The sequence below is a fragment of the Piliocolobus tephrosceles genome, chromosome 21 (genome assembly GCF_002776525.5).
Source record: "Piliocolobus tephrosceles isolate RC106 chromosome 21, ASM277652v3, whole genome shotgun sequence".
Lineage (NCBI taxonomy): Eukaryota > Metazoa > Chordata > Mammalia > Primates > Cercopithecidae > Piliocolobus > Piliocolobus tephrosceles.
In genome coordinates, this window is record NC_045454.1 from 15,764,970 (window position 1) to 15,791,445 (window position 26,476).

The 26,476-nt window shown below is 53.4% G+C and overlaps 1 protein-coding gene across 3 annotated transcripts in view; it reads left to right on the forward strand.

Moving 5' to 3' along the window:
• The first annotated feature begins 2,083 nt into the window (after nucleotides 1–2,083).
• GRIK5 (glutamate ionotropic receptor kainate type subunit 5) overlaps nucleotides 2,084–26,476 on the forward strand; it is a 77,910-nt gene continuing 53,517 nt past the window's right edge. The window contains exons 1-11 of one of the 3 annotated variants that reach the window (XM_023229260.2): nucleotides 2,084–2,102; nucleotides 7,706–7,834; nucleotides 8,154–8,318; nucleotides 10,691–10,788; nucleotides 10,894–11,059; nucleotides 13,731–13,909; nucleotides 16,150–16,203; nucleotides 16,306–16,467; nucleotides 18,667–18,819; nucleotides 19,214–19,318; nucleotides 19,431–19,538. In XM_023229260.2, coding sequence (XP_023085028.1) covers nucleotides 7,756–7,834; nucleotides 8,154–8,318; nucleotides 10,691–10,788; nucleotides 10,894–11,059; nucleotides 13,731–13,909; nucleotides 16,150–16,203; nucleotides 16,306–16,467; nucleotides 18,667–18,819; nucleotides 19,214–19,318; nucleotides 19,431–19,538 — 1,269 coding nt within the window. In that variant the 5' untranslated portion in view covers nucleotides 2,084–2,102; nucleotides 7,706–7,755. Of the gene's footprint in view, nucleotides 2,103–3,319; nucleotides 4,281–7,705; nucleotides 7,835–8,153; nucleotides 8,319–10,690; nucleotides 10,789–10,893; nucleotides 11,060–13,730; nucleotides 13,910–16,149; nucleotides 16,204–16,305; nucleotides 16,468–18,666; nucleotides 18,820–19,213; nucleotides 19,319–19,430; nucleotides 19,539–26,476 lie in introns of those variants that run through there. The other 2 variants (XM_023229261.2, XM_023229263.2) reach the window with 2 other exon arrangements.

Sequence of the window (26,476 nt, forward strand, 5' to 3'; positions counted from 1 at the left end):
GCCTGTTTTTTGACGTCTTTGAGCCATGTAGAGATAGAGTCTTACCATGTTGCCCAGGCTGGTCTCAGAACTCCTGGGCTCAGACCATCCTCCTGCCTTGGCCTCCCAAAATAGTGGGATTACACGTGTGAGCCACTGTGTCTGGCCAGTTGTGATTTTTATTAGTATCTCCGGGAGCCTAGTAATAACTAACATCTCTTGAGTGTATTATGACGTGCTAGGTATTATGCTCAGTGTTTACATGCATTATTCAGTTTAATCCTCTCAACAATCATGTAAGGGAGAAACTGTCATACTGACTTTACAAAACATCGAGGCCCAGAGAAGTAACTCGTCGTCGTTCCCATAGTTAGGAAGAGTCAGGATTCCAACCCAGGAGTTGACCTTAAGGTCTCCATTCTTGGCCCCCAGGCTCACCTGCCTGGCAGGTGGGAAATTCAAGTGGTTCGATGTTGAAGGGATGAATGCAAGAAGTAAAGGAAAGAGCTGGTGGAAATTAGTACGCTAAAGCTAGGCTTGGCCTGCTTTGAAGCAGTCTGGGTTTGCCCTTAGGGCAAAATCACCTGGGGTAGGTGCCAGAGAAGTGGAAGCCATGCTCAGTTTTTGACAGGCTGTGTGACCTTGGGCAGATTCTTGCTCCTGCTGAAACTTCCTTTTCCCCACTTGAAAATCTGAGGATCAGGCTGGGTGCGGTGGGTCATGCCTGTAATCCCAACACTTTGGGAGACCCAGGCAGGCCGATCACCCGAGGTCAGGAGTTCAAGACCAGCCTGACCAACATGGAGAAACTCTGTACTAAAAATACAGAATTAGTCAGGTATGGTGGTGCATGTCTATAATCCCAGCTACTCAGGAGGCTGAGGCAGTAGAATCACTTGAACCCCGGAGGTGGAGGTTGTAGTGAGCCAAGATGGCGCCATTGCACTCCAACCTGGGCAACAAGAGCAAAACTCCATCTCAAAAAAAAAAAAAGAAAAAATCTGGCTGGGCATGGTGGCTCACACCTGTAATCCCAGCACTTTGGGAGGCTGAGGCAGGCAGATCACGAATCAGGAGATCAAAACCATACTGGCTAACATGGTGAAACCCCGTCTCTACTAAAAATACAAAGAAATTAGCCGGGCGTGGTGGGGGGCACCTATAGTCCCAGCTACTTAGGAGCCTGAGGCAGGAAAATGGCGTGAACCCGGGAGGTGGAGCTTGCAGTGAGCTGAGATCGCGCCACTGCACTCGTTTGGGCAACAGAGCGAGACTCCATCTCAAAAAAAAAAAGAAAGAAAAAAAGAAAATCTGAGGATCCAGGTAACTTCTCAGGCCTTTTGCTTGGACTTCCCAACTTGATTTGGGTTGTATAGGTCTCTCTTCTCTCCAGATGATATAGGAATAAGCTGAGGCCTGGACTGGTCTTTCTGGAGGTGGTAGCACAGGACTGGCTAGGATTTCGGGGACAGGTTGAATTTAGAGTGGATGGTGGTCATTCTTTTTTTTTTTTTTTTTTTTATATTGCTTACACGACGCTCCTCTGTCTCCCATGCTGGAGTGCAGTGGCATGATCATGGCTCACAGCAACCTCTGCCTCCTAGGTTCAAGCGATTCTCGTGCCTCAGCCTCCCAAGTAGCTGGGACTAAAGGAGCGTGCCACCAGGCCTGGCTAATTTTTGTATTTTTAGTAGTGACGGGGTTTTGCCATGTTGGCCAGGCTGGTCTTGAACTCCAAACCTCAGGTGGTCCACCTGCCTCGGCCTTCCAAAGTGCTAGGATTACAGGAATAAGCCACCGCCGCAGTCGAAAGGATGGTGTTCTGTGTTGAAGTCCTGCATAAGCAAAGTCCCAGAGGCAGGTGTGAGCCTGGGCTTTTAGGCCTGGCTGGAGCTGAGTGTGGTATTTGAGGGGTGGGTATAGATGTTGACCAAGTAGGGTAAGGAGGTGTGTGCAAAGTTGGTGGTCCTTCAGTGTCAGATATATGTGTCAGATGTGTGTCCAGGATGCCCCACATGCCAGCTCGCAGAGGGCTTCCCGTGCTAGGCTGGCATGTGGTCCAGGAGTTGCCATGTGCCAGCTGTGTGTTCGAGGCATGCGGTCACATGTGCTGTGGGCTGCACGTGAGTGTGTCAGTGTTTCCTCCCCATCACGAGCATCGGGGGTGGTGGTGAGTCACGGGCTCAGCCTTCAGTGCCAACTGTCATGTTTCTTCCCCCCAAATTTCACCCCCCCACCCAGCCATGCACCACCCACCCCCACTCCAAGATCTGTGTCGCCTCTCTTCCATCCCCCTGCCCTGCTCAGCTCCTTCTGAGAGGCTGCAGAGTGTTCCCTGGGAAGGAGTCTCCCACTTCTCCTGGCTCTGCCCTCCAGCTCCCTGTCCGTCTCCCATCTACCTTTCACACTGCCTCTCTGCTCCTGCGACTAGATAATGAGGGCCCCTTCTCTCCACCCACTCATCTGTGTGGGTCCCAAGGATTTCTCTGTGCACTATAGGGAATTCCCATGCTCACCACCCATCCCCTCACCTCTATAAGAGCTATTTCTATTGGGAGAAGCTTGCCCCGCATCTCCAGGCTGGCAGCTCCTGCCTCAGTGGCTCTCTTGTGTCTATGAGCCACATCCTTGTCTTTGTGGTCCCCTGGTGTCTGTAGGCCTCCCTTGTTTCTGTGACCTTCTTCGGCTCTCCTTGGCTCTCTCCCTGCCCTGTGGACCGCTCCCCATATCCGAGGAGTGCTTTCTGTTTTCAGGGGCCTCTCTCGTGTCTTTGGCTTCTCCCCTGTTTTCCTTCACGGGAGGTCTCTGTGTCCACATACTGCCCTTTGTCTCCGAGATCCTTTTGCTTGTCTCTGCCGGCTGCTCCCTTGTGTTCATGGGCCTTTCTTTCTTATCCCTGGGCTTTTCTTATCCTTGTGGGGTTTATGGGCCTCAGCCCACTTCTCTGGACAGTCTTGATGGCTGTCTCTCTTCTCTTCATTTCTCTTCATCTCTGTAGCCCTCTCCCCTCATCTCAGTGGCCTTCTCCCAGGTCTCCTTGCCTCCCATCTCTGTGGGCTCCTGTGCCCAGGGCTGTCTGGGCAGGGCGGTGGCATGGGGTGGTAGAGGGGGTGGCTTGGGGGTGGGCCCTCCATCCAATGCAGCTCCTTCTTCTCATCAGCATTCTCCTCGCGGGGGGGCCCCTATCCCCAACCAATACGGGCTCCCCCTCCCCCGACTCCCCTCCCTACTCGCTCACTGCCTGCCTCCCTCCCTTCCTCCTGCCCGCCCTCCTCCCTGCCTCCCTCCCTCCCTCTTCTCTCTCCCCACCACCCCCCCCCCCCCCCGCCCCGCGCTCCAGGACCCAGCGCAGGCGGCAGGCGGGCAGGCAGGCGGCGGCCTCGGAGGGGAGACTGAGCGGTGGCGGCAGCGGTGGCGGCAGCCAGCGGCGGGGAGGCAGGCCCAGCCAGGGACTGGAGCCGGCGGCGGCTTCTCCTCACAGGGACCAGGAGTCTGTGGCCAGGCCCTCCTACTGAGGCCCAGCACCGGGAGCCCCTGGGACACCCCACCCTCCTCCGCCTTTCTCTTCCACCTGCTCCTCTCCATCCTCCTCTCCCTCCTCCCTATCTCTCCACCTCATTTGCCCCCTTCTCGGCCTCTCTGGGTCTCCCAGCCCTCCGTCCTCCCCAGCCCTGCACTCCCGGGCTCTCCCCGCCCCCAGCATGCTTTTCCCGTGGGGGCTGAGGGCTTGAGGACTCCGGGCCCTTGCCTCAACCAGGGCAGGGCCCAGGCTCCAGGGGGGAGGGGGGAAGGGGGCGGCCCCCTCCCCCAGCAGGCCCTCCCCTCCCCCACTTCTCCTGATGGCCGGCTTCCTTTTCTCCACCCAGTCCTCACCCCCTGTGGCCCCCCCAGGCCGGCCCGGCTAGGGGAGGGGGTGGGGGCCCTTTCCCGGGCCAGCTTCCCCCTCCCCCGGCTTTGCCTGTGCCCCCCCTTCCGTTTTCACCTTCCTCTCCTCCTTTCCTCTCTCCCTCCCCTCCATTTGCTCCTTCCCCCTCTCCTCGCTCCCCTTCTCTCCTCCATTTTCTCCTTTCCCCTTCCTCCCCTTCCCGGCCCGCCCTCTCCTCTTCCACCTGTCCTTCCTCCCTGCTCCTGTGGAGCCACCGTTTTGGATTAGTTGGGGGCCACCACCAGCGGCGGGGGAGGGGGCCCTGTGGACTGCCCTCTCCCCCCGCCCAGCCCCACCGCCACCCAGTGCCGGGAGCACCTCCCGCTGTCGGTCCTCGGGCCTCGAGGGAGCCCAGCCCTCCGTCCCACCAGGATCCGTGAGTGTCTGCAGGGCGGGGATTGGGCTGGGTTCTGGGTCCTGGAAGGCTGGGCTTGGTGCCGCCTGGCAGGGGGGCACCACATTCTCCCCGTTCTCCAGACTGGCAAGTACCCTCCCCCACTAGGGGCCTGCTCTGCGCCCTCCATCTCCTCAGTGTCCATTCACCTCCACCTCTTCTCACCCCTTATTCTGGGTACATAGCTCACTGCCAACCCCAGCCCTCCAGCTTTGTGGGTCCTACTGGGCTGACTGCTGTTACTCGGGCTCTGACTTACCCCGGGCCCCTGGCATGTCCGTGCCCCTGCTGTCTCTAAGCCTCTGTCCTGGTCCCAGACTGGCTCTTCCTGTTCCTCTGAGCCTCATCCTCTGCTTGCCTTCGGTGGGCCCTAGCCCTGTCCCCATCCCATCCAGTCTCTGTCTCTTGGAGATGTCTTTCCGCTTTTGAGCCCCCATTTTCTGTGTCTCTTGGGCCCCTCTCTGACTCTGTCCAACTTCTCTCTTTGCTGTTAACCCAGGCTGCTCTCAGCATGTCTCTGTTTAGATCCCTGTCTCTGTCAGAACTCCTCCACCTTGGCTTCCCTCTCTCCAAGTCTCCCTTGGCAGGTCTCTTTCCACTTCTCTTTCCATTCTGTGCCTCTGCTCACCTGTCCTCCTCCCTCTCTCTGCCTCTGGGCTTGGAGGCTGTCTTCCCTCTGTCACTTTTCCACCTCTGTCCACCAGATCCACTCTGGGTGCCCGGCTCCTCCGTCCCTCCCTCCTCAGCTGCTGCCCTACCGCTCCATGGTCCATGCTGACTTTTCCTGGCTGGTCTCTTTCCACTCCCATTCTCTCTCCCCACTTCTGTGTTACCTCGCATGGCCTTTCTGCTCCCTTTTCTCTCCATATCTGGGGGCTTTCAGGCCCCGGGATCTCCTGCTCCCCCGCACGGCTTTCCTGAGTGTCTTGGTGTGGCTGTGCCTCTGTGTGGGTCTAGCCCCTCCTGCAGGCACTTGCCCTGTCCCTGACTGTGCCCCTCTAGTGCACTCACTCCATCTCCCCACCTCTGTTTCTCTCCATGACTCCCCCTTTCTGTCTCCCAGTTGCTTTTCCTGCTTGCCCCTTCCTCTTCTATGGGCCTGCTGTGCAGCTGTGACATACTGTCTCTCTTTCCGACTGGCCATCTCTCTTTGCGGAGTTTGGCCGTTTCTCTCCTTCTCCCAAGTCTTGTACCTGCTGCTATTTCCTTATCTCCCTTTGCCTTCTCCCTCACCTCGTGTGCCTTTGTTGGCCCTCCTTGCCTCTCACCTTTGCTGATGTCTCTCCTGTGCCCACTGTTGCTCAGCTCTCTGCTGGGTTTTGACCTTTATCTGGCTTTGCCCAGTCTCTGGGGCTATGAGTCCTGGGCCTGCCTGACACCCTGCCTGCCCTGTCTCTATCTCCTTTGATGTCTCGCTTCTAGGCCATGTCTGTCTCTTGCTCTCTCACTTAGTCTCAGTTCCTGCCTCTTGGGCTGTCTTTCTGTGTGTATCTGTGTCTACCTGCTGCCCCTCAACCCTGTCGTATAGTCTTTTTCTCTGTCCACTCCCACCTTTGGCTGCCACCTGTGGGTTCCTGTCCTTCTGCCCCATCTCTCCCTCAGTCTTTCTGTCCTTTGTCCTCTGCTCCCTGATTTTCTTTAGGAGTCCCTGGTGTCTCAGGATGACCCACTCCCCTCCTGCCTCTCTCCTAGCCCCGCCCTTCACACTCCTCCCACTGTGAGTGCTCCTTCCTGGTCTCCCAGCATCCCTTGAGCCTCCATCCTTGACAAGCCTTCACCGTAATCCACATTATAGTTTGCAGTCTCCAGCCTGTCCAGCATGCCTTCCCACTCGGCACTCTCTCCTTCTCAGAGGCCCAGAGGGCGGTGACTTGCTCAAGATCATGCAGTGAGTCTGGGGCAGAGCTGAGACTGATCCCTGGCCTGGGTTTTCCAGGCCACTTGAGATGGTCAGAAGGACTTGTGCCTCTATCCTTCCCTCGAAGTTCTCATTCCAGTTTCACCAGCTCAAGCTGTCCTTCCATGGGGACTGAGTGGGGTCGGGTGTCCAGGCCCACCTCACAGCATTCTGGGCCCCCCACAGTAACCCCACTCCATGGAAACCCAAGCATCCCTTCTCTTGGGGCACAGCCCTTAGCCAGGGGGAGCGGAGCTGTGAGTCTGGCCAAACTCCTTGCCCTGTGGTTGCCCTGCAGAAGGCCGGGGTGCCTAGAGGAATCCCTGACTCCTTAGGAGTGGAGAGTTGTGAAGAGCAAAGATGTACCATCTACCCCTTTACTTCTGCTCCCCAGCAGGGTGGGGGGCAGCGGTTTGGCACCAACTTCTGGCAGGCAGCTCACTCCCTGCCTTACTGACTCCTCCCTTCCAGCTCTTCTTGTTTGCATCCAGGTCGGTTCATATCTTTTCTCCATCCTCTGTCTCCGTCTTCCTGTGTCTCACCTGTGACTTGGTTTCCACCTCTCCGGCCTGTCCCTCTCTCTTCCTCTCCCTGCTCTGTCCTTTCTTTATCTTGCCTCCTCATCCTCCTGTCTTTTCCCTCTTTCTCCCTCCTTGTCCTCTTCCTAGCTCCCTGTAACTCTCTTCTCTTCTCTCCATTTCTACCCCCATTTTCCTATTGTCTTGCCTTTCTCTTCCCTTGTATTTCTATTTATTTTGCCCTTTCTCCTTTTCTGAGTCTCTGTCCTTCCCTTCTCTAAGCCTCTCTTTCACTTTCTCTGTTTCCTCCCTTTTCTCTCTTTGCTTATTTATTTATTTATTTTTTAGCTCTTTTATTGCTCTAGGTCCATTCATCTATGGGGCTCTGTGTGTGTCTCTCTCTCTTTTTCTCCATCTCTCCATCTCTCCCGAAGTTTCTTAACTCCTGGATACTCTCCCCTCCAGACCTCGGATGTCCAGGCCTCTCTCCCCATGGGATTGTGGGAACCAGGGACGTCAGGAAAGTGGCAAGTGAGGCCTGGGATGGGGTTGCCTAGCAACCACCGCATCCTCTCCAGCCGGTTTCTGTTGCCTAGTAACGGCTGCCTGCCCAGAGACAGGGGCGGGACTGGGTGGGGGGTGGCACTTCCTGGTTTCCTATTAGGGTGGGGCTGGTCCCAGGAATTCACTCCTACCTGAGAACCTCACACGCCTCCCTCCTGTTTTAGTAGCTGTGCCCATCCTCTCTCTTGCAGCCTGTCCCACTCAGCACCTGAGCACTGTGACCTCCGCTCTCCCCTCTGAACTGAGCTTCCCTTCTCGCAATGCCCTCAGTATTGCAAGCTTCTAAACAGAGCAGGGCTTTGCAGAGCTGTGAACTGCTTGCCAACAATGTCCCCAAGGCTTCTGTGATCACCCCATCCAGCAGGCCTCCAAGGGGTTCCATCCCACCACATAGTAATCTCCCTCTGGGCTGGGGGGTCTCCCTGTAGGTGGCGAGTGGGGGCCGCGGCAGCTGCGTCCCCATGAGGAGGGGAGGAAGATGCCGGCTGAGCTGCTGCTGCTGCTGATTGTTGCCTTCGCCAGCCCCAGCTGCCAGGTGCTCTCATCACTGCGCATGGGTGAGGCCCTCCCGCACCCTGCCCCTGTGTCCTCAGAGACCCTCCCGTCAGGCCCTGGGGCTCCTCTGGGGACCCATGCATGCCAGTCCCTCAGGACCTGGGTCTCAACTCTTTTCAGCAGCAAGCAGTCCCAGCCTCCAGTTCCTCCTTCCCCCAGGACCCAGGAGTCCAGACCCCTAGCTCCCACCAACCTCAGATCCAGGTGTCTAGACCCCTGGTCCCTACACCCACCTCACCCTAGAGCCCAGGAGTCCAAGACCCCAGCCCCCTCCTTCCTCATGACTCAGGAGTCTGGTCCCCAACCCCTGTGTCCCCTCAGCTGCAATCCTGGATGATCAGACAGTGTGTGGCCGTGGTGAGCGTCTAGCCTTGGCCCTGGCCCGGGAGCAGATCAACGGGATCATCGAGGTCCCAGCCAAGGCCCGAGTGGAAGTAGACATCTTTGAGCTGCAGCGGGACAGCCAGTACGAGACCACGGACACCAGTGAGCGGGGCCTTGGGGGCATGGGGTGAGGCAGGGCAGGCTGGTGGCCCTCAGTCCATCCCTTTGCCCCTGGCTTCTGGCCTGGCCTTGTCCTCTTCTAGCTCCATCTTCCCCCTTCCTTTGTGTTTGTCTCTGCCTTCTTCCCAGACATGGCTGCTGCTGGGCCTGGAGGTTGGAAAAGAGGGAGAGCATAAGCCCCAGGTCTGCTCTGGAGGAGCGCGGGGTGGCATTGGAAAGATAAGCCCTGTCATCCCAGCTGGCTGGGGATGCTTGTTAGCCCCCAGAGCTTAATAACAAGCCCCAGGCATGGAGGGCAGGAGGCTTGCGTGAGGGTCAGCAAAGGCATTCTGGAGAAAGCTAGTCTGAAGCTGGGCTCTGAAAGGTGAACAGGATATAGAAGGAGTGGCATGGCTCCAAGCATGGCCGGCCACATGACAGGGGTGTGGAAGTCTATGGAATACTGATGGGCTGAATGTTCGAAGGTGTCACTTGAACAGATGTGCTGCAGTTAGACCTTCGGGAGATGCTGCCTTAAAATATGTTTTAGACAGGTTTCTTTCCTACAGGCCTTATCAGAGGCTTTATGGTGTTACTGCATGTTTCAGATCACTAAGAGGGAGAATGGGGTATGGCGTTTCACAGGCTTGTTTGGCTAGTGTGGCACAGAGTACAATTTGGGAGAAGCTGGGATGGAGGGTGAGGAGGCAGATGGCATTCCAGGCATGTGCCTAGAGTCTGGAGATGGGGTGGGGATCAGGGTGGGAGCAGAGGGAAATATTTGGAGCCAAGGAATGAGGGTGTGTGGGGTTGAGCCCATCCTGAATCCACCTGGATTCAGGACATATTTAGAGAGATTGTGAGAGACTTCAGAGCTAAGTGTGACAGGGCAGTAGGAAGCGAGGCTGTGCAGGCTGTCAGGCTGGCTCAAGGAGGCTACAGTCCTGGGGTGAAAGATGCCGCCTTCACCCACAAGCACTGAGAAGCCATTGATAGGTCTATACCAGGGAGCAAGGCTTCTGGAAAGAGAATCTGGAGGCTGGATTTGGGTGATGAGTGAGAACTCTGGTATATGTCTGAGTTGAGAGTCCTAAACTAGGGCAGGGGCCAAGGGGTTGAAGAGAAGGGGACAGATGTGAGATACTTGAGGACAAAGAAGAGACAGGACGTGGTGACTAATTGGCTGTCAGGAGAGAGACTGAAGGCAAGGACCATTTCTAGGCATCTGGTCTGTGTGGATGGTGGGGCCCTCACCAGTGTGGAAGGTCCAGAAGGAGCCAATTTGGAGGAAATGAGGTGTTCAGTTATGACGCCTTTAGTGAGAGGTGGCAGAAACCAAACTCAGCCTGGTTTAAGGAAAAAAGAGAACATATTAGCTCATGTCGCTAAAAGACCTATGAACAAATTTCAGGCATGGTTGAATCCAGGTGTTCAAACAATGGCCTAGGATTGTTTCAGGCATGGCTGGATTCAGGTATTCAAATGACATCCTGGAGAATCTCTCTGTGTCTTTACCTTTGAGGCCTGCTTTCCTCTGAGTTGGCTTCATTTTCAGAAATGCTTTCTCAACTGGTGGTGAGATGGCCCCAGCAGCACCAAGCTTACGTCTCACCAGTTTAGCAAACCGAGTGGTAATTGTAGCAAAAGACCTGGGGAAGGTGCTCCATGGTCTGATTTGCGCCCATACGTATCTCTGAACCAGCTGCTATGGCTAGAAGAATGGAGTCCTGTGACTCCCCAAGGCCTGTATCAGGTGCCAGTCAATCCTGGGAACACTGGACTGAAGGGCAGGGATAGTTCCCCCAGGAGAAGTTAGGGTTCTGCCATGAAAACAGGCACTGGACAAGCAAAAACAGCAGCTTTCCACCTCCCAGTCTTGAGACACACATGTGTCTAAGAAGGAAGAGAGCAGAAGAAAGAGGAGGAAGTAGTTAAAGCAGGAGAGTGGTGTTTGGAGTATGGGGAGGCTCCAGGGGACCTGGGCTGCGGGGTCAGGGGAGGAGGTAGTGAGTGCACCGTGGATTGTGGCATGGCTGAAAAGGTTGAGAACAACAGCGGCTGAGAGACTAGGCACAGGCTTTGCAGGCAGAGGAGGCCCCTGGTGTCTCTTTCTCTTTATCCCTTCCTTTGATCTCCCTTGGCCTGACCTGTCCCTCTGTTGCTGTGTCCTCATCTCTCTCTGTCTCATGCCCGCTCATGTTCACTTGTTGGGTGGGGTCAGAGACTGTCCTTCTGGGTCCCAGATGGCAGAAGAGGAGGATCAGGCAGTTGCCAGTGTCTGATCCTCTCCTGGGCCATGGGGGCTCCCTGAGAGATGGGGAAGTGGAGGAGGCAGGGAGTCCCTGACTCTGTGGTCTCTTCCCCTTCCCTTGCAGTGTGTCAGATCTTGCCCAAAGGGGTTGTGTCTGTCCTCGGGCCCTCCTCCAGCCCAGCATCTGCCTCCACCGTGAGCCATATCTGTGGAGAGAAGGAGGTGAGGTGGGGAGCATGGGCCTGGGGCTTTGCGGGGAATAGGTCCCTGGGAGGCAAGGGCTGGGCGGAGAAGAAGGATGGAGGCCAAAGTTTCCTCTCTGTCCAGATCCCCCACATCAAGGTGGGTCCCGAGGAGACACCCCGCCTTCAGTACCTTCGCTTCGCATCTGTCAGCCTGTACCCCAGTAACGAGGACGTCAGCTTGGCAGTCTCCCGAATCCTCAAGTCCTTCAACTACCCCTCGGCCAGCCTTATCTGCGCCAAGGCTGAGTGTGAGGGAGAACTGGATGTTTTGTTTTCTGTTCCCCAGACACCCCTTCCCAAGAGATCTGGTGTCCCACACAGTGGTTCACTGCCCGCTAGTTAGAACCCTGGGGCACCCAGACACCAGGCTCTTCTCCCGTCTTCAGAAACCGAGGCCTCTGGTTCCACAGACCCCTTCTCTCCCCAAAGAGATCCATTTAGTCCCCAGATGGTGACTAAGCACCTGTCATGTCAAGGCCCTCTGCTAGGCCCTGGGCGTGGTCCCTGGGTGCTTGGAACTCCGGTTCTAGTGGAGGTCATTGGTCATTGAGCTGTTGTGATACAGAGTGGTACGTGTGCTGCCAAGAGGCATGTGGAGCCTCTGGTATCACATAGGAGGGATCCTAATCCATCTGGGAGGAGACATCCAAGCTGAACCTGAAGGGTGTGGGAAGAAAGAGGGAACAGGTTCTAAGCAGAGTGTGGCAAGGGCAGAGGTAGAGGGCCCAGGGAGCACGGCCCTTCAAGAGGCTTACAGATGCTCCCAGTGGCTGAAATATGGGAACAACGAAGCAAGAGATGATGGGAGCCATGGGAGGTCCCCATGCAGGGCAGGGCGAGGGGACAGGGTCAGATTCGTGTTCTAGGAGGAGCGCTTAGGCTGCAGTGTAGAGAACAGGCTGGAGAGTGACAAGAGGGGTGGCAAGGAGACAAGCGAAAGGCAGGGAGAGGCGACACTGGTCTGGGCTCAGGTGGTGGCAGTTGGAATGAGGGGGCCAGGGTGATGTGAGAGGCAGTGACGGAAAGAAGAGAGTGGGGCTAGGGATGGTGTGAGGCCTCTGCTGAGGAGGAACACTATTCATCAGGGGCACACGTTGGGCATGGTGTGTCTTTGAGACATTCATGTGAGATGTCTGGTAGACTGGTGGATTTGTGGGTATGGAGCTTGAGGCAGGGAGGGACTGTGCTCCATAGCTTCTAGAAGGAATTCCTCCTTCAAGACGTATTTACTGGGCCAGGCGTGGTGGCTCACGCCTGTAATCCCAGCACTTTGGGAGGCCAAGGTGGGAGGATGGCTTGAGGCCAGGAGTTCAAGACCAGCCTGAGCAACATGGTGAGACCCCATCTCTTAAAAAAAATTTATTGAGCACCTGCTCTGTGCCAGGCGCTGCTCTTGGTATTAGGGGTCAGCCGTGGGTGAAGTAGTCCAAGTACATTCTGATGAGAGGACTTGGGCAAAAAACACCACAAATAAGTGTATTACATGGTTAGAAATAGTGAGTTCTGTGGAAAAGTAGAAATAACTTATGAAGAAGGGTGTGGGCGTGGGGTGCAACTTTAAATGAAATGGTGGGCGAGGGCCTCATTGAGAAGGTGACGTTGGAGTAGAGACCTGGAGGAGGGGAAGGAGGGAGCCATGTGAGGATGTGAAAGAAGAGGGTTCCAGGCCAAGGGGACAGCCAGCGTGAAGGCCGCAGGACAGGAGCAAGACTGTGGTGTGTGCAGAACAGCAAGGAGGCAGTGTGGCTCAAGCCCAGAGAGTGAGTGGTGGGGAGAGGAAGGGCTGTGGGCTGGGTGGTTTAAAAAAAAAAAAAAAGGTGTTTTATCGAGCAGCTGCTCTGTGCCAGGCCCGGCTCTTGGTATTAGGCTATTAGGGATCAGTCTGTACTCTAGTGTCTCAGTGAGGCCCCCGCCCACCATTTCATTTAAAGTTGTACCCCACACCCACACTGGACTCCCAGTCTTCATAACTCACTTCTGCTTTAACATAGAACTCATTACTTCTAACCATGTAATGCACTTATTTGCGGTGTTTGTTGCCCCACTCATCTCCTCATCCTGTACCCGGTCTACTTCACTCACGGCTGACCCCCAATACCAAGAGCAGAGCCTGGCTCAGAGCACATGCTCAACAAGCACCTTTTTTTTTTTTTTTAAAGAGATGGTGTCTCACTATGTTGGCCAGGCTGGTCTTGAACTTCTGCAGTCTGGACAGTAACAAGGGGGTGAGGTGGGCAGATTGTGTGGGGCCTTGGAGGCTGTGAGGACTTCGGCCTCAAGGACTCTGACTGAACTGAGAAGTCATTCGAGGGTTTGGGGCAGAGGAGGAGCACATCTGACCCGCATCATTCTGGCTGCTGTGTACAAAACAGACTCAGGAGCAGGCTTGGGGATTGCAGCAGGCAGGAATTGGTGGTGGCTCAGGGCAGGGTGGTGACAGTGGCATGGGGTGAGGGGATCTGATGTATTTGGAAGGTAGGGCCTTGATGGATTGGGTGTGAAAGAGAGGAAGCCAGAGTTTTGGCCTGAGTGACTGGCACACTGGAGATGCTGTTCACCAACACGGGAAAGCTGTGGTGGTTGAGCAAAGAGATTAAGCATGAGATGCCTGTCAGACACCCCAGTGAGGGGTCAGGAAGGTGGCAGAGACAGGAATCTGGAGTTCTAGGAAGAGGTCTAGGTTGGGATTTTAATTGGGGAGGGCCCAGGCTTGGAGTCCCCAAGCCCATTACCCCATGGGACCCAGCTGCCCCATGTCCTTGCATACCCTCCAGTCCTCTGCCCAGCTGCCCCATGTCCTTGCACACCCTCCACCCTCCAGTCCTCTGCCCAGCTGCCCCATGTTGAGGAATAGTGAGTGTCTATGCCATGCCTGGGTACCTGGAAGGGCTCCAACCCAAGGCCCCACCCCTCCCTCAGGCCTGCTGCGATTGGAGGAACTGGTGCGTGGCTTCCTCATCTCCAAGGAGACGCTGTCAGTGAGGATGCTGGACGACAGCCGGGACCCCACGCCACTGCTCAAGGAGATCCGTGATGACAAGGTGTCCACCATCATCATCGATGCCAACGCCTCCATCTCCCACCTCATCCTTCGTAAGGTGAGCCCCCTACCTCTAATTTCCCAAAGGACTAGGGCCAGAAACTTGGGGTGACTGAGCAAGTCACCCAGTGCCCATGGGCCTCAGGAGTCAAAAGGGGGCTTCAAGACCTTCTTCCTCCATGAAGATGATAATTGTAAAGTTTGTCTCTCAGCCCGCCTGCTTCCTGGTTGTGTGGTCCTGGGCAGTCACCCTGCCTGTGTATACACATCTGCCTGTGTATAGTCCCTGTTCAGTGGGTTGTGAGGATAATGAGTGAGTGGCAAGTAAAGTATGTAGGGCAGTGCCTGGCCCAGAGTCAGATCTGGCTACATCGTAGCACTGAAGGATTTTTAAACATTTTTTATTGAGCTGTGTGTTAAGGTGTTTTTGTATGTATTTTTTTTCTTTCTCTTTTTCTTTTCTTTTTTTTTTTTTTTGAGACGGAGTCTTGCTTTGTCGCCCAGGCTGGAGTGCAGTGGTGAAATCTCAGCTCACTGCAACCTCCGTCTCCTGGGTTCGAGCGATTCTCCTGCATCAGCCTCCCAAGTAGCTGGGACTATAGGCACCTGCCACCACACCTGGCTAATTTTTATATTTTAGTAGAGATGGGGTTTCACCATATTGGCCAGGATGGTCTTGAACTCCTAGTAACCTAATGATCTGCCTGCTTTGGCCTCCCAAAGTGCTGGAATTACAGGCGTGAGCCACCGCACCCGGCCAGTAACCAAATTTGTATTATTTATTTTTCTCTACTTTTTTTTTTTTTGATTAAAACCATATGTCAGCCAGGTGCAGTGGCTCATGCCTATAATCCCAGCACTTTGGGAGTCCGAGGCAGGCAGATCATGAGGTCAGGAGATCGAGATCATCCTGGGTAACACAGTGAAACCCTATCTCTACTAAAAATATAAAAAAATTAGCCGGGCATGGTGGCAGGTGCCTGTAGTTCTAACTACTCAGGAGGCTGAGGCAGGAGAATCGCTTGAACCCGAGAGGTGGAGGTTGCAGTGAGCTGAGATTGCACCACTGGACTCTAGCCTGGGTGACAGAGCAAGAGTTGGTCTCAAAAAAAAAACAAAACAAAACAAAAACAAAAAACCCATGTATCACTGCTGACTGTAGCCCACAGGAAGTGTGAACAGAATCCACTGGGTTCTTGAGACAGGATGACTTAAGGAACAGGTTTCAGGTTTGGGAGCCAGGCAGGCCTGGGCTAGGATGCTGTCCCCTCCTGTGCCAGCCATGTGAACAGTTGTCTCTTCCCTTTCCAAGCCTGCCCTTCCCTGACACCCACGTGATGAGAGCCCAACTCCTGCCACCCAGGAAATGCAAGCTGGTGCCCTTTAATTTTATAATTCTCGTGGGGGGACAGACTTGGGTGCTTCTGGCAGGAAGAATTTTTCCAGCTTTGTTTTCCTTGAGGACTATGAGAAAAGGGGCTCAAGAATGAATCTTGACATTCAAACTGGCTGCTATTATTGCAAAGCACTCTTAAAGATTGCAGGGAATCGATTTTCTGACCTTATGCCTGGGCTGAGCTTTACACATTAGCAGCCCAACCTTGGCTTTTGGAGAGTGTAGGGCTTAAAATTAATGCTCTCCTCTCCGCTGGGCCTGGTGGCTCACACCTGTAATCCCAGCATGATGGGAGGCCAAGGCAGGAAGATTGCTTGAGGCCAGGAGCTTGGGACCATAGCAAGACCCCATCTCCACAAAAAAAAAAAATTGTTTTTTAATTAGCTGGGCATTCTGGTGCATGCCTATGATTCCAGGTACTCAGGAGCTGAGGTGGGAGGATCACTTGAACCTGAGAGGTCAAAGTTTCAGTGAGCTATGATCCCACCACTGTACTCCAGCCTGAGTGACAGAGCAAGATCCTATCTTTATAAAAATAATAATTCCCCTTCCTGCCCTATTTCTGAGACTTCTTCTTACCTGTCTCCAGAAGGAAATCTTGTAAGTGTCTTCATGAGAGACGGGGGCATTTGGGGACCCTATTCTCTCCTCTAGCAAAATCTCCATCCCACCTGGGACAGCAGTCAGCATGGCAGGACACTAGGGACTAAGGCCTCCCTCTGCCTCCATTTGTCTCCTCCTCCCTGTCTATCTCTGAGCGTTTCTAACTTTACTGTGTTTCCCATAGGATGTCTTCTCACCAGGTCTGTCTCTAAATCTCTCTTCCTCTCTTGAGTCATCCCCATCTCTGCCTGTGGGTCTCTGTCTCTCACTCTGCCTCTTTGCCTCCCTGTGTTTTCCAGGCCTCAGAACTGGGAATGACCTCAGCGTTTTACAAGTACATCCTCACCACCATGGTGCGTAGGCCTTCTGGCCCCTCTCTGCCCCCACTTCCCTCCCGCCACAGCTGTCCCACTTAGGTCTTGGCCCCAGGCCTCACCACCTCTTCCTGGTCCCAGGACTTCCCCATCCTGCATCTGGACGGTATTGTGGAGGACTCCTCCAACATCCTGGGCTTCTCCATGTTCAACACATCCCACCCCTTCTACCCGGAGTTTGTCCGCAGCCTCAACATGTCCTGGAGGGAGAACTGTGAAGCCAGCACCTACCCAGGCCCTGCGGTGAGCACACAGATACCCAAGATACCCAGTCACACCCAGAGACACTCTGTGCACAGATACTTCTGGGACACCCTTTCAGACCTCGCTCAGATCATACTCAGAACCCTCTCGCCCTCCCTGAGGCCTTGTGGTGTGGCCTTGTGATGTACTGGGGCCATGTCCTCCTCTCCCTCTACCTCCCACACCACTCTGGCCACACCAGCTCCTTGAGGTGTCTCTGATGCCCCAAGCACAGGTGCACCTCAGGGTCTCTCCACACCCTCTTCCCCCTGTTTCCCGTGAGCTTTCTGAGAGAAGCAGTGGCTCGCTCCCCATCACTAGGATGTTGCTCCAGTGTCCCCTCAGGTATAAGATTTTTCCTTCCTCCTCCTGTTTAAAAAATGGTAAACTTGGCCCGGCGTGGTGCCTCACGCCTGTAATCCCAGCACTTTGGGAGGCCAAGGCAGGCAGATCACCTGAGGTCAGGAGTTCAAGACCAGCCTGGCCAACATGGTGAAACCCCACCTCTACGAAAGTACAAAAATTAGCCGGACATGATGGCGGGTGCCTATAATCCAGCTAGTTGGGAGGCTGAGGCGGAAGAATCACTTGAACCCGGGAGGCGGAAGTTGCAGTGTGCTGAGATCGTGCCATTGCACTCCAGCCTGGGTGAGAGAGTGAGACTCTATCTCAAAAAAAAAAAAAAAAAAAAGGGTAAACTGGCCAGGCATGGTGACTTATACTTGTAATCCCAGCACTTTGGGAGGCTGAGGCAGGAGGCTCACTTCAGGTCAGGAGTTCAAGATCAGCCTGGCCAACATGGCGAAATCCTGTCTCTACTGAAAACACAAACATTAGCTGGGTGTGGTGGCACGTGCCTGTAATCCCAGCTACTTGGGTGGCTGAGACACAACAGTTGCTTGAACCTGGGAGGTAGAAGAGGTTGCAGTGAGCCAAGATTGTACCACTGCACTCTAGCCTGGGCAACAGAGCAAGACTCTGTCTCAAAAGAAAAAATAAAAAAGGTAAACTATCTACTTTTTCACCCCTCCTTGCCTTTTTCCATAGCACTTGTATTTGCTTATTTCATCACGATGTGGCTTACTCTATATTAGACTTACATAGAGAAATGGATTTGAGGACTGTAAGTTCCATGAGGGCAGGGGGTTCTGTTTATTTTGTTCACCATTGTATCCCCAGTACTTAAAACAGCATAACTCATAACAGTTGTCTGATAATAGATGTTGAATAAATACCAGCATACAGAAGATGCATATTTACAGGTATTTGTTCACTGACATCTACTCAGATACCAAGACATCAAGACACTTCTATGCGCAGAGTGCACATGGAGACCAAGCTGTCTAGTCAGTTGGGTCCACACAGGGACATCACACACCCCAACACAGAGGCACATTTGTGTGTACCCCTGTGCACATCTACACAACACAGATACTCAGACCTTCACACTAACACAGCTAGGGCACACCCTAACAAGCACACACAGACACCGTGGTTGTGTCACAGCTTGGTGGCCAGAGTATATGGGACGCGCACTGTGTGCCAGGTGCCGTTCTGAGTGCTTTATAGGCGTTATGTCACCAGATCCCCACAACAGCACATGAAGGTAGAGATTACTATTATCCTCATTTTACAGAAAAGGAAACAGGTTCAGGGAGGAATGAGGACTTAGCCCTGTCACAGAATGAGAACATAGCAGAGCCAGGCCTCTAGCTCTGAGCCACCTGCCTCCCAGGCCTGGGACCAACCATTAAACGCTCCTACCTTTCTGACACCACACCCACCCTGCGTATAGATGAATGGGCATGGTCATCCAGCCCCACTCATGTAAACGTCCCCCAGACACGCTCAGATGGGGACTGTGGCCGTCTTCCCTGGCCTGCATCACCCAGATTGCCGGACATACCTGCCCATGCAGGTGACACAGCTGGCTATCCAGGCACCCTCTGAGAGACATGGATCCAGGCACCCTCTGAGAGACACATGGCCACACACAGTCTGGGAGACCTACTCCCACCAAGACACGGGAAGCACTCACACCTTTCCCACTGTCAATTCCACTTCCCAAAAAAGACACCGGAGCCACTTCCTCACTCCTGACCCACCCAGTTTCCCATTTCTGGGGAGAGGGAAGTTATCTGAGTTACCGTGGCTAAGCAGCCTCTTATCCATCCCACCCCCGCCTCTGTCCCACCACAGCTGTCAGCTGCGCTGATGTTTGATGCCGTGCACGTGGTGGTGAGCGCTGTCCGAGAGCTGAACCGCAGCCAGGAGATCGGTGTGAAGCCGCTGGCCTGTACGTCGGCCAACATTTGGCCCCATGGGACCAGCCTCATGAACTACCTGCGCATGGTGAGCCTGAGCAGGGGTGGGTGGAGGAGGCAGGGCACGGCCACCTCAGGTGGGAGCACTCACTGTGTCCACCCTGTGGCCCTCTGCCCTCCCCGCTCCTCCCACCGTACCCACTGCCTCCCCTGTCCACTCCTGGCTGCTGCTGCCTGTCTGGGTTGCTCTCTCTCTCTCTTTCCGAGTCTTGCCTTCTTCATGCCTTTTGTCCCATCTCCCCTTGCTTCCTTGCATGTTATCTTGCTGTTTTGACTGTGATCTTCCTCTTTCTTCTCTTTCTTGTCCCCTCCACCCTGGTCTATCTGTGCCTTTCTCTATGGATGTCTCATCATGCTGGGCCTTCCCTGCCCATCTCTGGGTCCCTGCATCCTCCCTCTGCCCTGCCTACCCACCCTGCCAGGTAGAGTATGATGGGCTGACCGGGCGGGTCGAGTTCAACAGCAAAGGACAGAGAACCAACTACACCCTGCGCATCCTAGAAAAGTCCCGGCAGGGCCACCGTGAGGTGAGCAGACCCAGGCGACGCCAGAGCCGTGCTGGGTGAGGGTGGGGCAGGCCCAGAGGCTGCCATGACCTTGGGCAGGGCCTGAGCTGACAGCACCCTCTCTGCCCCCTAGATTGGGGTGTGGTACTCTAACCGCACCCTGGCCATGAATGCCACCACCCTGGACATCAACCTGTCGCAGACACTGGCCAACAAGACGCTGGTGGTCACAACCATCCTGGTGAGTGGTCCTAGACGGGGGCCTGGGAGTGGTAAGTGAAGGGGCCTGAATGCTGGGCCTTCCCTGATGCTGCCCTGAGCCTAGTCCTAGCTCCCACTGTGAGGTGGAGGGATGCATTGGCTGGCACAGCGCACAGGCCAGTGGACACCGGGATTCCTGCCCCCAGCAACTCCAGGTTGTGAAAAAGGCACTACCATCCAAAACGCTGCCAGAGCAGGGAGGGAGCAGACTGCCCTCAGGGCCAGCTTTAACCGAGCTCTTTGCACAGTATCTGGCCCTGGTCAATCCTGGTGAATCATGATTGCCAGAACAGTTGTTTTACCACCCTTGCCAACAACATGTATCAACAATGCCAACTCAGTGTTCATCTTGAAGTTGTGGAAACTGAGGCTTAGAGAGGGGAGGCAACTTGCCCAGGGTCACACAGCAAGTACCCAGCACAACCAGGACTGAAAGCTATGTCTAATCCTTCAGAGCCCGAGTCTTGACCACTGTGTTCTGAAGCTCCAGACCTCTCAGGACCCAAGCACCAGCCAGGGGCATTGTCCTGTAGCCCTGAGAGTGCCACTCCTGCATTTCACCAAATCAGAGGCAGAGGGGCCTTTGTATGTCAAGTATTTATTGAGCACCTGTTCTGTGCCAGGCACTGTGCTAGGCCCTTTCCAAGCGTCATTCTTTAGACCTCATGGCTACCCTTGTGAGCTTCGTCTTATTTCCCCCTTTTGAGGATAAGGAAGCAGGTCACACAGTGAGTTCCCGGCAGAGCTGAGTGTCCAGCTTGGAGCTAGTGCCCTCTCTGCTGCACCATGCTGCCTCCTGCCAGGCACAATGGGCTTCCTCCCTGGCCTTAGGAGGTCAGGGAGGGGGTGATACACAGGCCTGGCGAGCAGGAGGCTTCCCCAAGCAGCTGGCCTGGAGGCTGGATACGCCAGGCAGCCACGCTCTTCAGAGCGGCCAAGTCTGCAGCCTGTCAGCATTTGTTGTTACTGAGGGAGCTGCTCAGTAACTCTGAGCTGTGTCAGCTATTAGCTGTGGATGCTGACATTCAGAGAGGGTTACAGGAGGGTTTTGCAGGATGTTAGAGGGCCCCCTAAAGCAGTGAGTCGCAGAGCAGTTCCCTCGGTCCCTAGGGAACTCCTGATCTAAAATGGACCTCGAGTCCCTCTGGAGCAAGGCCAGTGATCCTGTTGTGGAGGGACAGATGGCTTGCAGATGGGAAACCAGACACCTCCTAACAGCCTCCCCAGGGGACCCTGGAGGCTTGGCTAGGAGCAGTCAGACCCTCTGTGCTGCGGTATACGGTCAATCCCTGAAGCCTCCTGGAGGCAGAAAAGTTGGGGGCCTTGGTGGGGAACAGGGTGCAGAGGTCAGGGAGGGGAAGTCAGGAGAGCTGAGTCATGACCCTGGGAGCTTCGCGTGTCTTCTTCACTCTCCTCCCCGCTTCTCCTCAAGGCCTGGGAGCTTGTATTTTTCTTCCCTTCCTGATGTTCACCCATCTCTTGATGGGTTGATTCACTTATTCATTTGATCTGTAAATATTTACCAAAGCTGTATGGTGCTGGCCCTTACATTCTAGAAGCACAGAAATGAGTCAGGTGCTCTCGGGTGGCACTGGGAGGTGGTCCCAGTCTGATGGAGGAGACAGACCTGGACACAGTCATTCCCACAATGAGGGCCTCCCAAAGAAAGGAGGGACTGAGTCAGCTTTAGGAGGCTGGAAAAAGGCTTCCTGGCAGAGGTGACCTTAGATGGGGTTGCACAGGAGTTGGTTGTGAGGAAAATATCCCAGGCAGCAGGAGCGGCAGGAGGGGCAGGAGCCAGGGTTTTAGGAAGTGTTTGTCAGTTTGAACAGGGAGGCAACAGCCTCTGTGTACACAGCCAGACAAGCCCCGTTCATTCACTGGTATTTCCTGACATGGGTTTCTTGGCAAGACCTGTGTCAGGCACTTGGAGATTCAGATGTGACTCAAACTGGGTGCCTAGGGCAAGATGTGGGTTAGAACTTGTTTCATTCGCTGCTCTGTTTCCAGGGCCTAGAGCCGTGACTGACACCTAGCAAGTACAGAGGGTTGTGGTGAGTGATGGGACAGAGGCAGCCTAGGGGCTGTGGGGCAGCAGGTGGGGAAGGGGCTCTGAAGGACCTAGTTGTCCTGTGCTTTACCTTGGAGAGAGAGTGTTGAGCAGGAAGGGGTGGGGCCAGATCTGGAGTCAGGAAAGCTCCTTGTTGGCCCATGAGGGATGCTGCTAGGGATTAGAGGTGATCCAGGTGTGGGAGCGAGGGGCTCTGGTGATGGAGTGCAGGCTAGCGCCGCCCCTGGGGCAGGCTCAGGGATCTCGTGCTGAGACAGGATGGGCTGGCACTGAGATGGAGAGAGGCCCCACTGGAAAGCTGGGGTGCAGAAGTCCCATGGAGTTGAGACAGTGCAGGGGCCTGCCCTCCTCAGCCCCTGGTCTTGCCCCAGTCTTGGAGAATTTCTCAGGGCCCCCAGGCGGTCCTGAGGATTCCCTTCATTGAGCTGAGACACCTCACCCTGCCCTTTGGTGACTAGTGTGGCAGTTAAGAGTAGTCTCTCTGCTGCGGACAGAGGGACCTCAGTCCCATTCCTCTGCTCTTATCAGTTCAAGTCCCTTAACTCTCCAGTCTCCTTTGTTTGATCTGTAAAACGGGTCTGCATCTCACCTTGAGGGGCAGTGGGAGGATCACATGAACTAAGAAGGCCCTTGCAGTGCCTAAGGTGCGCGTGAGAGAACCTCCCTCCCTCCCTCCCTCTCCCGAGCTTGTGATTCATGGCTTTGAGCGTTGTGCCAAGCCCTGTGCTCATGTGACTCAATCTTCACAGAAGCACTGATTTTCAGATAAAGAAACTCAGGCATGGGAGGGTTGCGCTTATTTGTTTTGTTTTGTTTTGGGTTTTTTTTTTTTTCCTTTTTTTGTGGAGAACGGGGTCTCGCTATATTACCCAGGCAGGTCTCGAACTCCTGGGCTCAAGCTATCCTCCCGCCTCTGCCTTCCTGAGAGCTGGGATTACAGGCGTGAGCCACCGCGCCTGGCCTCAGGCATGGGAGGGTTAAATGACATGCCCGAGGTTGCCCAGCTAGAAGGCAGCAGAGCCCACATGCCTATCTTTTGCACCTCGTTGCCTCTATTATTATTTTTTTATTTTTTTTGAGATGGAGTCTCACTCTGTCACCGAGGTTGGAGTGCAGTGGCACGATCTTGGCTCACTGCAAGCTCTGCCTCCCGGTTAACGCCATCCTCCTGCCTCAGCCTCCTGAGTAGCTGGGACTATAGGCCTGCCACCATGCCCAGCTAATTTTTTGTATTTTTAGTAGAGACGGGGTTTCACCGTGTTAGCCAGGATGGTCTTGATCTCCTGACCTTGTGATCTGCCTGCCTCGGCCTCCCAAAATGCTGGGATTACAGGCATGAGCCACTGCGCCTGGCCATGTTGCCTCTATTATTTCTACTTCTTTCTGAGCCCTCAGGGCTGTGTCCTGGGCCTGGCACTGCCATCCACACACTGTGTGACCCTAGCAGGTCTCTTCTATCTAGCCTCGGTTTCCTCCTTTAAAGTGAGGGGAGTAAAGTATTCCTAGCAGTCTGGGCATGGTAGTTCACACCTGTAACCCCAGCACTATGGGAGACCAAGGTGGGGGGGATCACTTGGGCCCATGAGTTCGATACCAGCCTGGGCAACATGGCGAAACCCCATCTCTACTAAAAATGCAAAAATTAGCTGGGCGTGGTGGTGTGTGCCTTTAGTCCCAGCTACTTGGGAGGCTGAGGCAGGAGGATTGCTTGAACCTGGGAGGTTGAGGCTGCAGTGAGCCCAGATCATACCACTGCCAGGGTGACAGAGTGAGACCCTGTCTAAAAATAATAATAATTAATAAATACATAAATAAAATATTCATAGCAGAGTGAGGAGGTTGGACTAGATCATTGTCGTTTAAACTACACTCCAGGAAATCCTGGACAAGGATTTGGATCCCAGGTTCATGAAAGCGTCCAAGCAATCAGCTTGTAAGGAATGTTCTGGAACCTACCCTACTTTAATTTTTTTGTTTTTACTTTCTAGAGATTTTCGTTGAAGTGTAACACACATACAGAAATGTGCACAAATTGTGTTACTTCTCACTGAAGTTTCAAAAACTGAACACACCTGTGTAATCAATCAGCTGTCCCCAACCCAAAGCTTCCCCATGCCCTTCCAATCATTAACCCTCCAAGGCTAACCCCCATCTCAGCTTCTGTCACCACAGATCAGCTTTGCCTGCCCTTGAACCTCATATAAATGGCATCGTACTGTGTTCTCTCTTGAGACTGGCTTCTTCTGGCAACATTATGAGATTCATCTGTGGCATTGCAAGTGGTGTAGTCTCGTTGTATGTCGAATGTACTGTAGTTTCCTGATTCATCAACTCTAGATGGATGTTTGTTTCTGGCTTTTTGCTGTTAGGTATAGTACTGCTAGGAAGGTTCTCTTCCATGTCTTTTGGTGAACATGTATTGGTGTTTCTTTTGGGTGTGTTCTAGTTGCTGAGTTGCAGGGTGTTTGTCTCAGCTTTAGTAGTTATTGTAAAAGTGTTTTCCAAAGTGGTTGAACCACTTTCACTTTCTTTTTTTTTTGAGACGGAGTCTTGCTCTGTCGCCCAGGCTGGAGTGCAGTGGCCGGATCTCAGCTCACTGCAAGCTATGCCTCCCGGGTTCATGCCATTCTTCTGCCTCAGCCTCCCGAGTAGCTGGGACTACAGGCGCCCGCCACCTCGCCCGGCTAGTTTTTTTTTTTGTATTTTTTAGTAGAGACGGGGTTTCACTGTGTTAGCCAGGATGGTCTCGATCTCCTGACCTCGTGATCTGCCCGTCTCGGCCTCCCAAAGTGCTGGGATTACAGGCTTGAGCCACTGCGCCCAGCCATCCACTTTCACTTTCATTCCCAGCAGCAGCGAATGAATGAGAATTCCACTTGCTCCTCGTTTTGTCAGTGGTGAGTGTATACAGGTACCAACCATATATGGTGGTTTTCATTTGCATTTCCCTGATGATCAGGGAGGTAGAACACCTTTTTGTGTTTATTGGCTATTTGATTTTTCTTTGTTTTTGTTTTTTGAGAGAGGGTCTTGCTGTGTTACCCAGGCTGGAGTGCAGTGGCCCGATCGTAGCTCACTGCAGCTTCAACCTCCAGGCTCAAGCGCTTCTCCCATCTCAGCCTCCTGAGTAGCTGGGACCACAGTCATGCACCACCACACCCAGCTAATTAAAAACAAAAATTTTTTTAAATTGACAGGGTTTTACCATGTTGTCAAGCCTGGTCTTGGACTCCTGGGTTCAAGGGATCCACCCACCTTGGCCTCCTAAAGTGCTGGAATTACAGGCATGAGCCACCACACTTGGCCCTTTATTGGCTATTTGGAAACCCTCATTTGCGAGGTTCCTATTCATGTCTTTTTCTATTTTAAAAAAATTGGGATATATGACCTCTTTATTGATTTGTGAGTTATTTATACATTCTTGGGTACAAGTCATTTGTCTGATGTATGTATTGCAAATGTCTTCTCCCCCTTTGTGGCTTACCTTTTCATTCTCAGTAGTATATTTTGGATAAAAGGATTTGATTTTTAATTTTACTAAAGTTCACTCCATCAGCTTTTTTCCTTTATGGTTAATGCTTTTAGAATTTAAGAATTCCGTGGATACCCCTATATCATGAAGATATTCTACTGTTTGTGTTCTAAAAACTTAATAATTTTGCCTTTTACATTTGGGTCTGTCATCCTCCTGAAATTGATTTTTATGTAGGGTAGCGGAGTCAAAATACATTTTGTTCTTGTTTTTTTTTTTTTTTTTTTCTTTTATTTACTTATTTTTTTGAGACAGAGTCTCACTCTGTTGCCCAGGCTGGAGTGTAGTAGCATGCGATCTTGGTTCACTGCAACCTCCGTCTCCTGGGTTCAAGTGATTCTTCTGTCTCAGCCTCCCGAGTAGCTGGGATTACAGGCACCCAGCACCATGCCTGGCTGATTTTTGTATTTTTAATAGAGATAGGGGCTTAACCATATTGGCCAGGCTGGTCTTGAACTCCTGACCTCAAGTGATCCACCTGCCTCAGCCTCCCAAAGTGCTGAGATTACAGGCATGAGCCACCGCGCCTAGGCCAGAATATATATTTTTTTCCATATGTATTTAATTCAGCAGCACCATTTTTTTTTTTTTTTTTGAGATGGAGTCTTGCTCTGTACCCCAGGCTGGAGTGCAGTGGCCGAATCTCAGCTCACTGCAAGCTCTGCCTCCCGGGTTCACGCCATTCTTCTGCCTCAGCCTCCTGAGCAGCTGGGACCACAGCGCCCGCCACCTTGCCCGACTAGTTTTTTTTTTTTTTAGTAGAGACGGAGTTTCACCGTGTTAGCCAGGATGGTCTCGATCTCCTGACCTCGTGATCCGCCCGTCTCAGCCTCCCAAAGTGCTGGGATTACAGGCTTGAGCTACCGCACCCGGCCAGCACCATTTATTATAATAATCATTCTTCCCCCTTCAGGACAGTTTTACCTTTGTCACAAATCAATATCCATTTATATGTGGGTTTCCAAACACTCCATTTTACTGTCTATTTGTCTATCTTTGTTCTAGTACTACAATGTCTTAAATACCATAGCTTTAAATTAAGTGTTAATATTTGACAGGGTAAACCCCCAGTTTTGCTTTTCTTCTTTAGGATTACTTTGGTTCTTCTTGACTCTTTGCATTTCTTTTTATTTTTTGTAAGTTATTTTTATTGAGACAGGGGTCTTCCTATGTTGCCCAGGCTGGTCTTGAACTCCTGGGCTCAAGTGATCCTCCCTCCTTGGCCTCTCAAAGTGCTGGGACTATAGGCGTGAACCACCAAGCCCAGCAACCATGCATTTTCATACACACTTAAATCTCATACTTCAATTTAAAA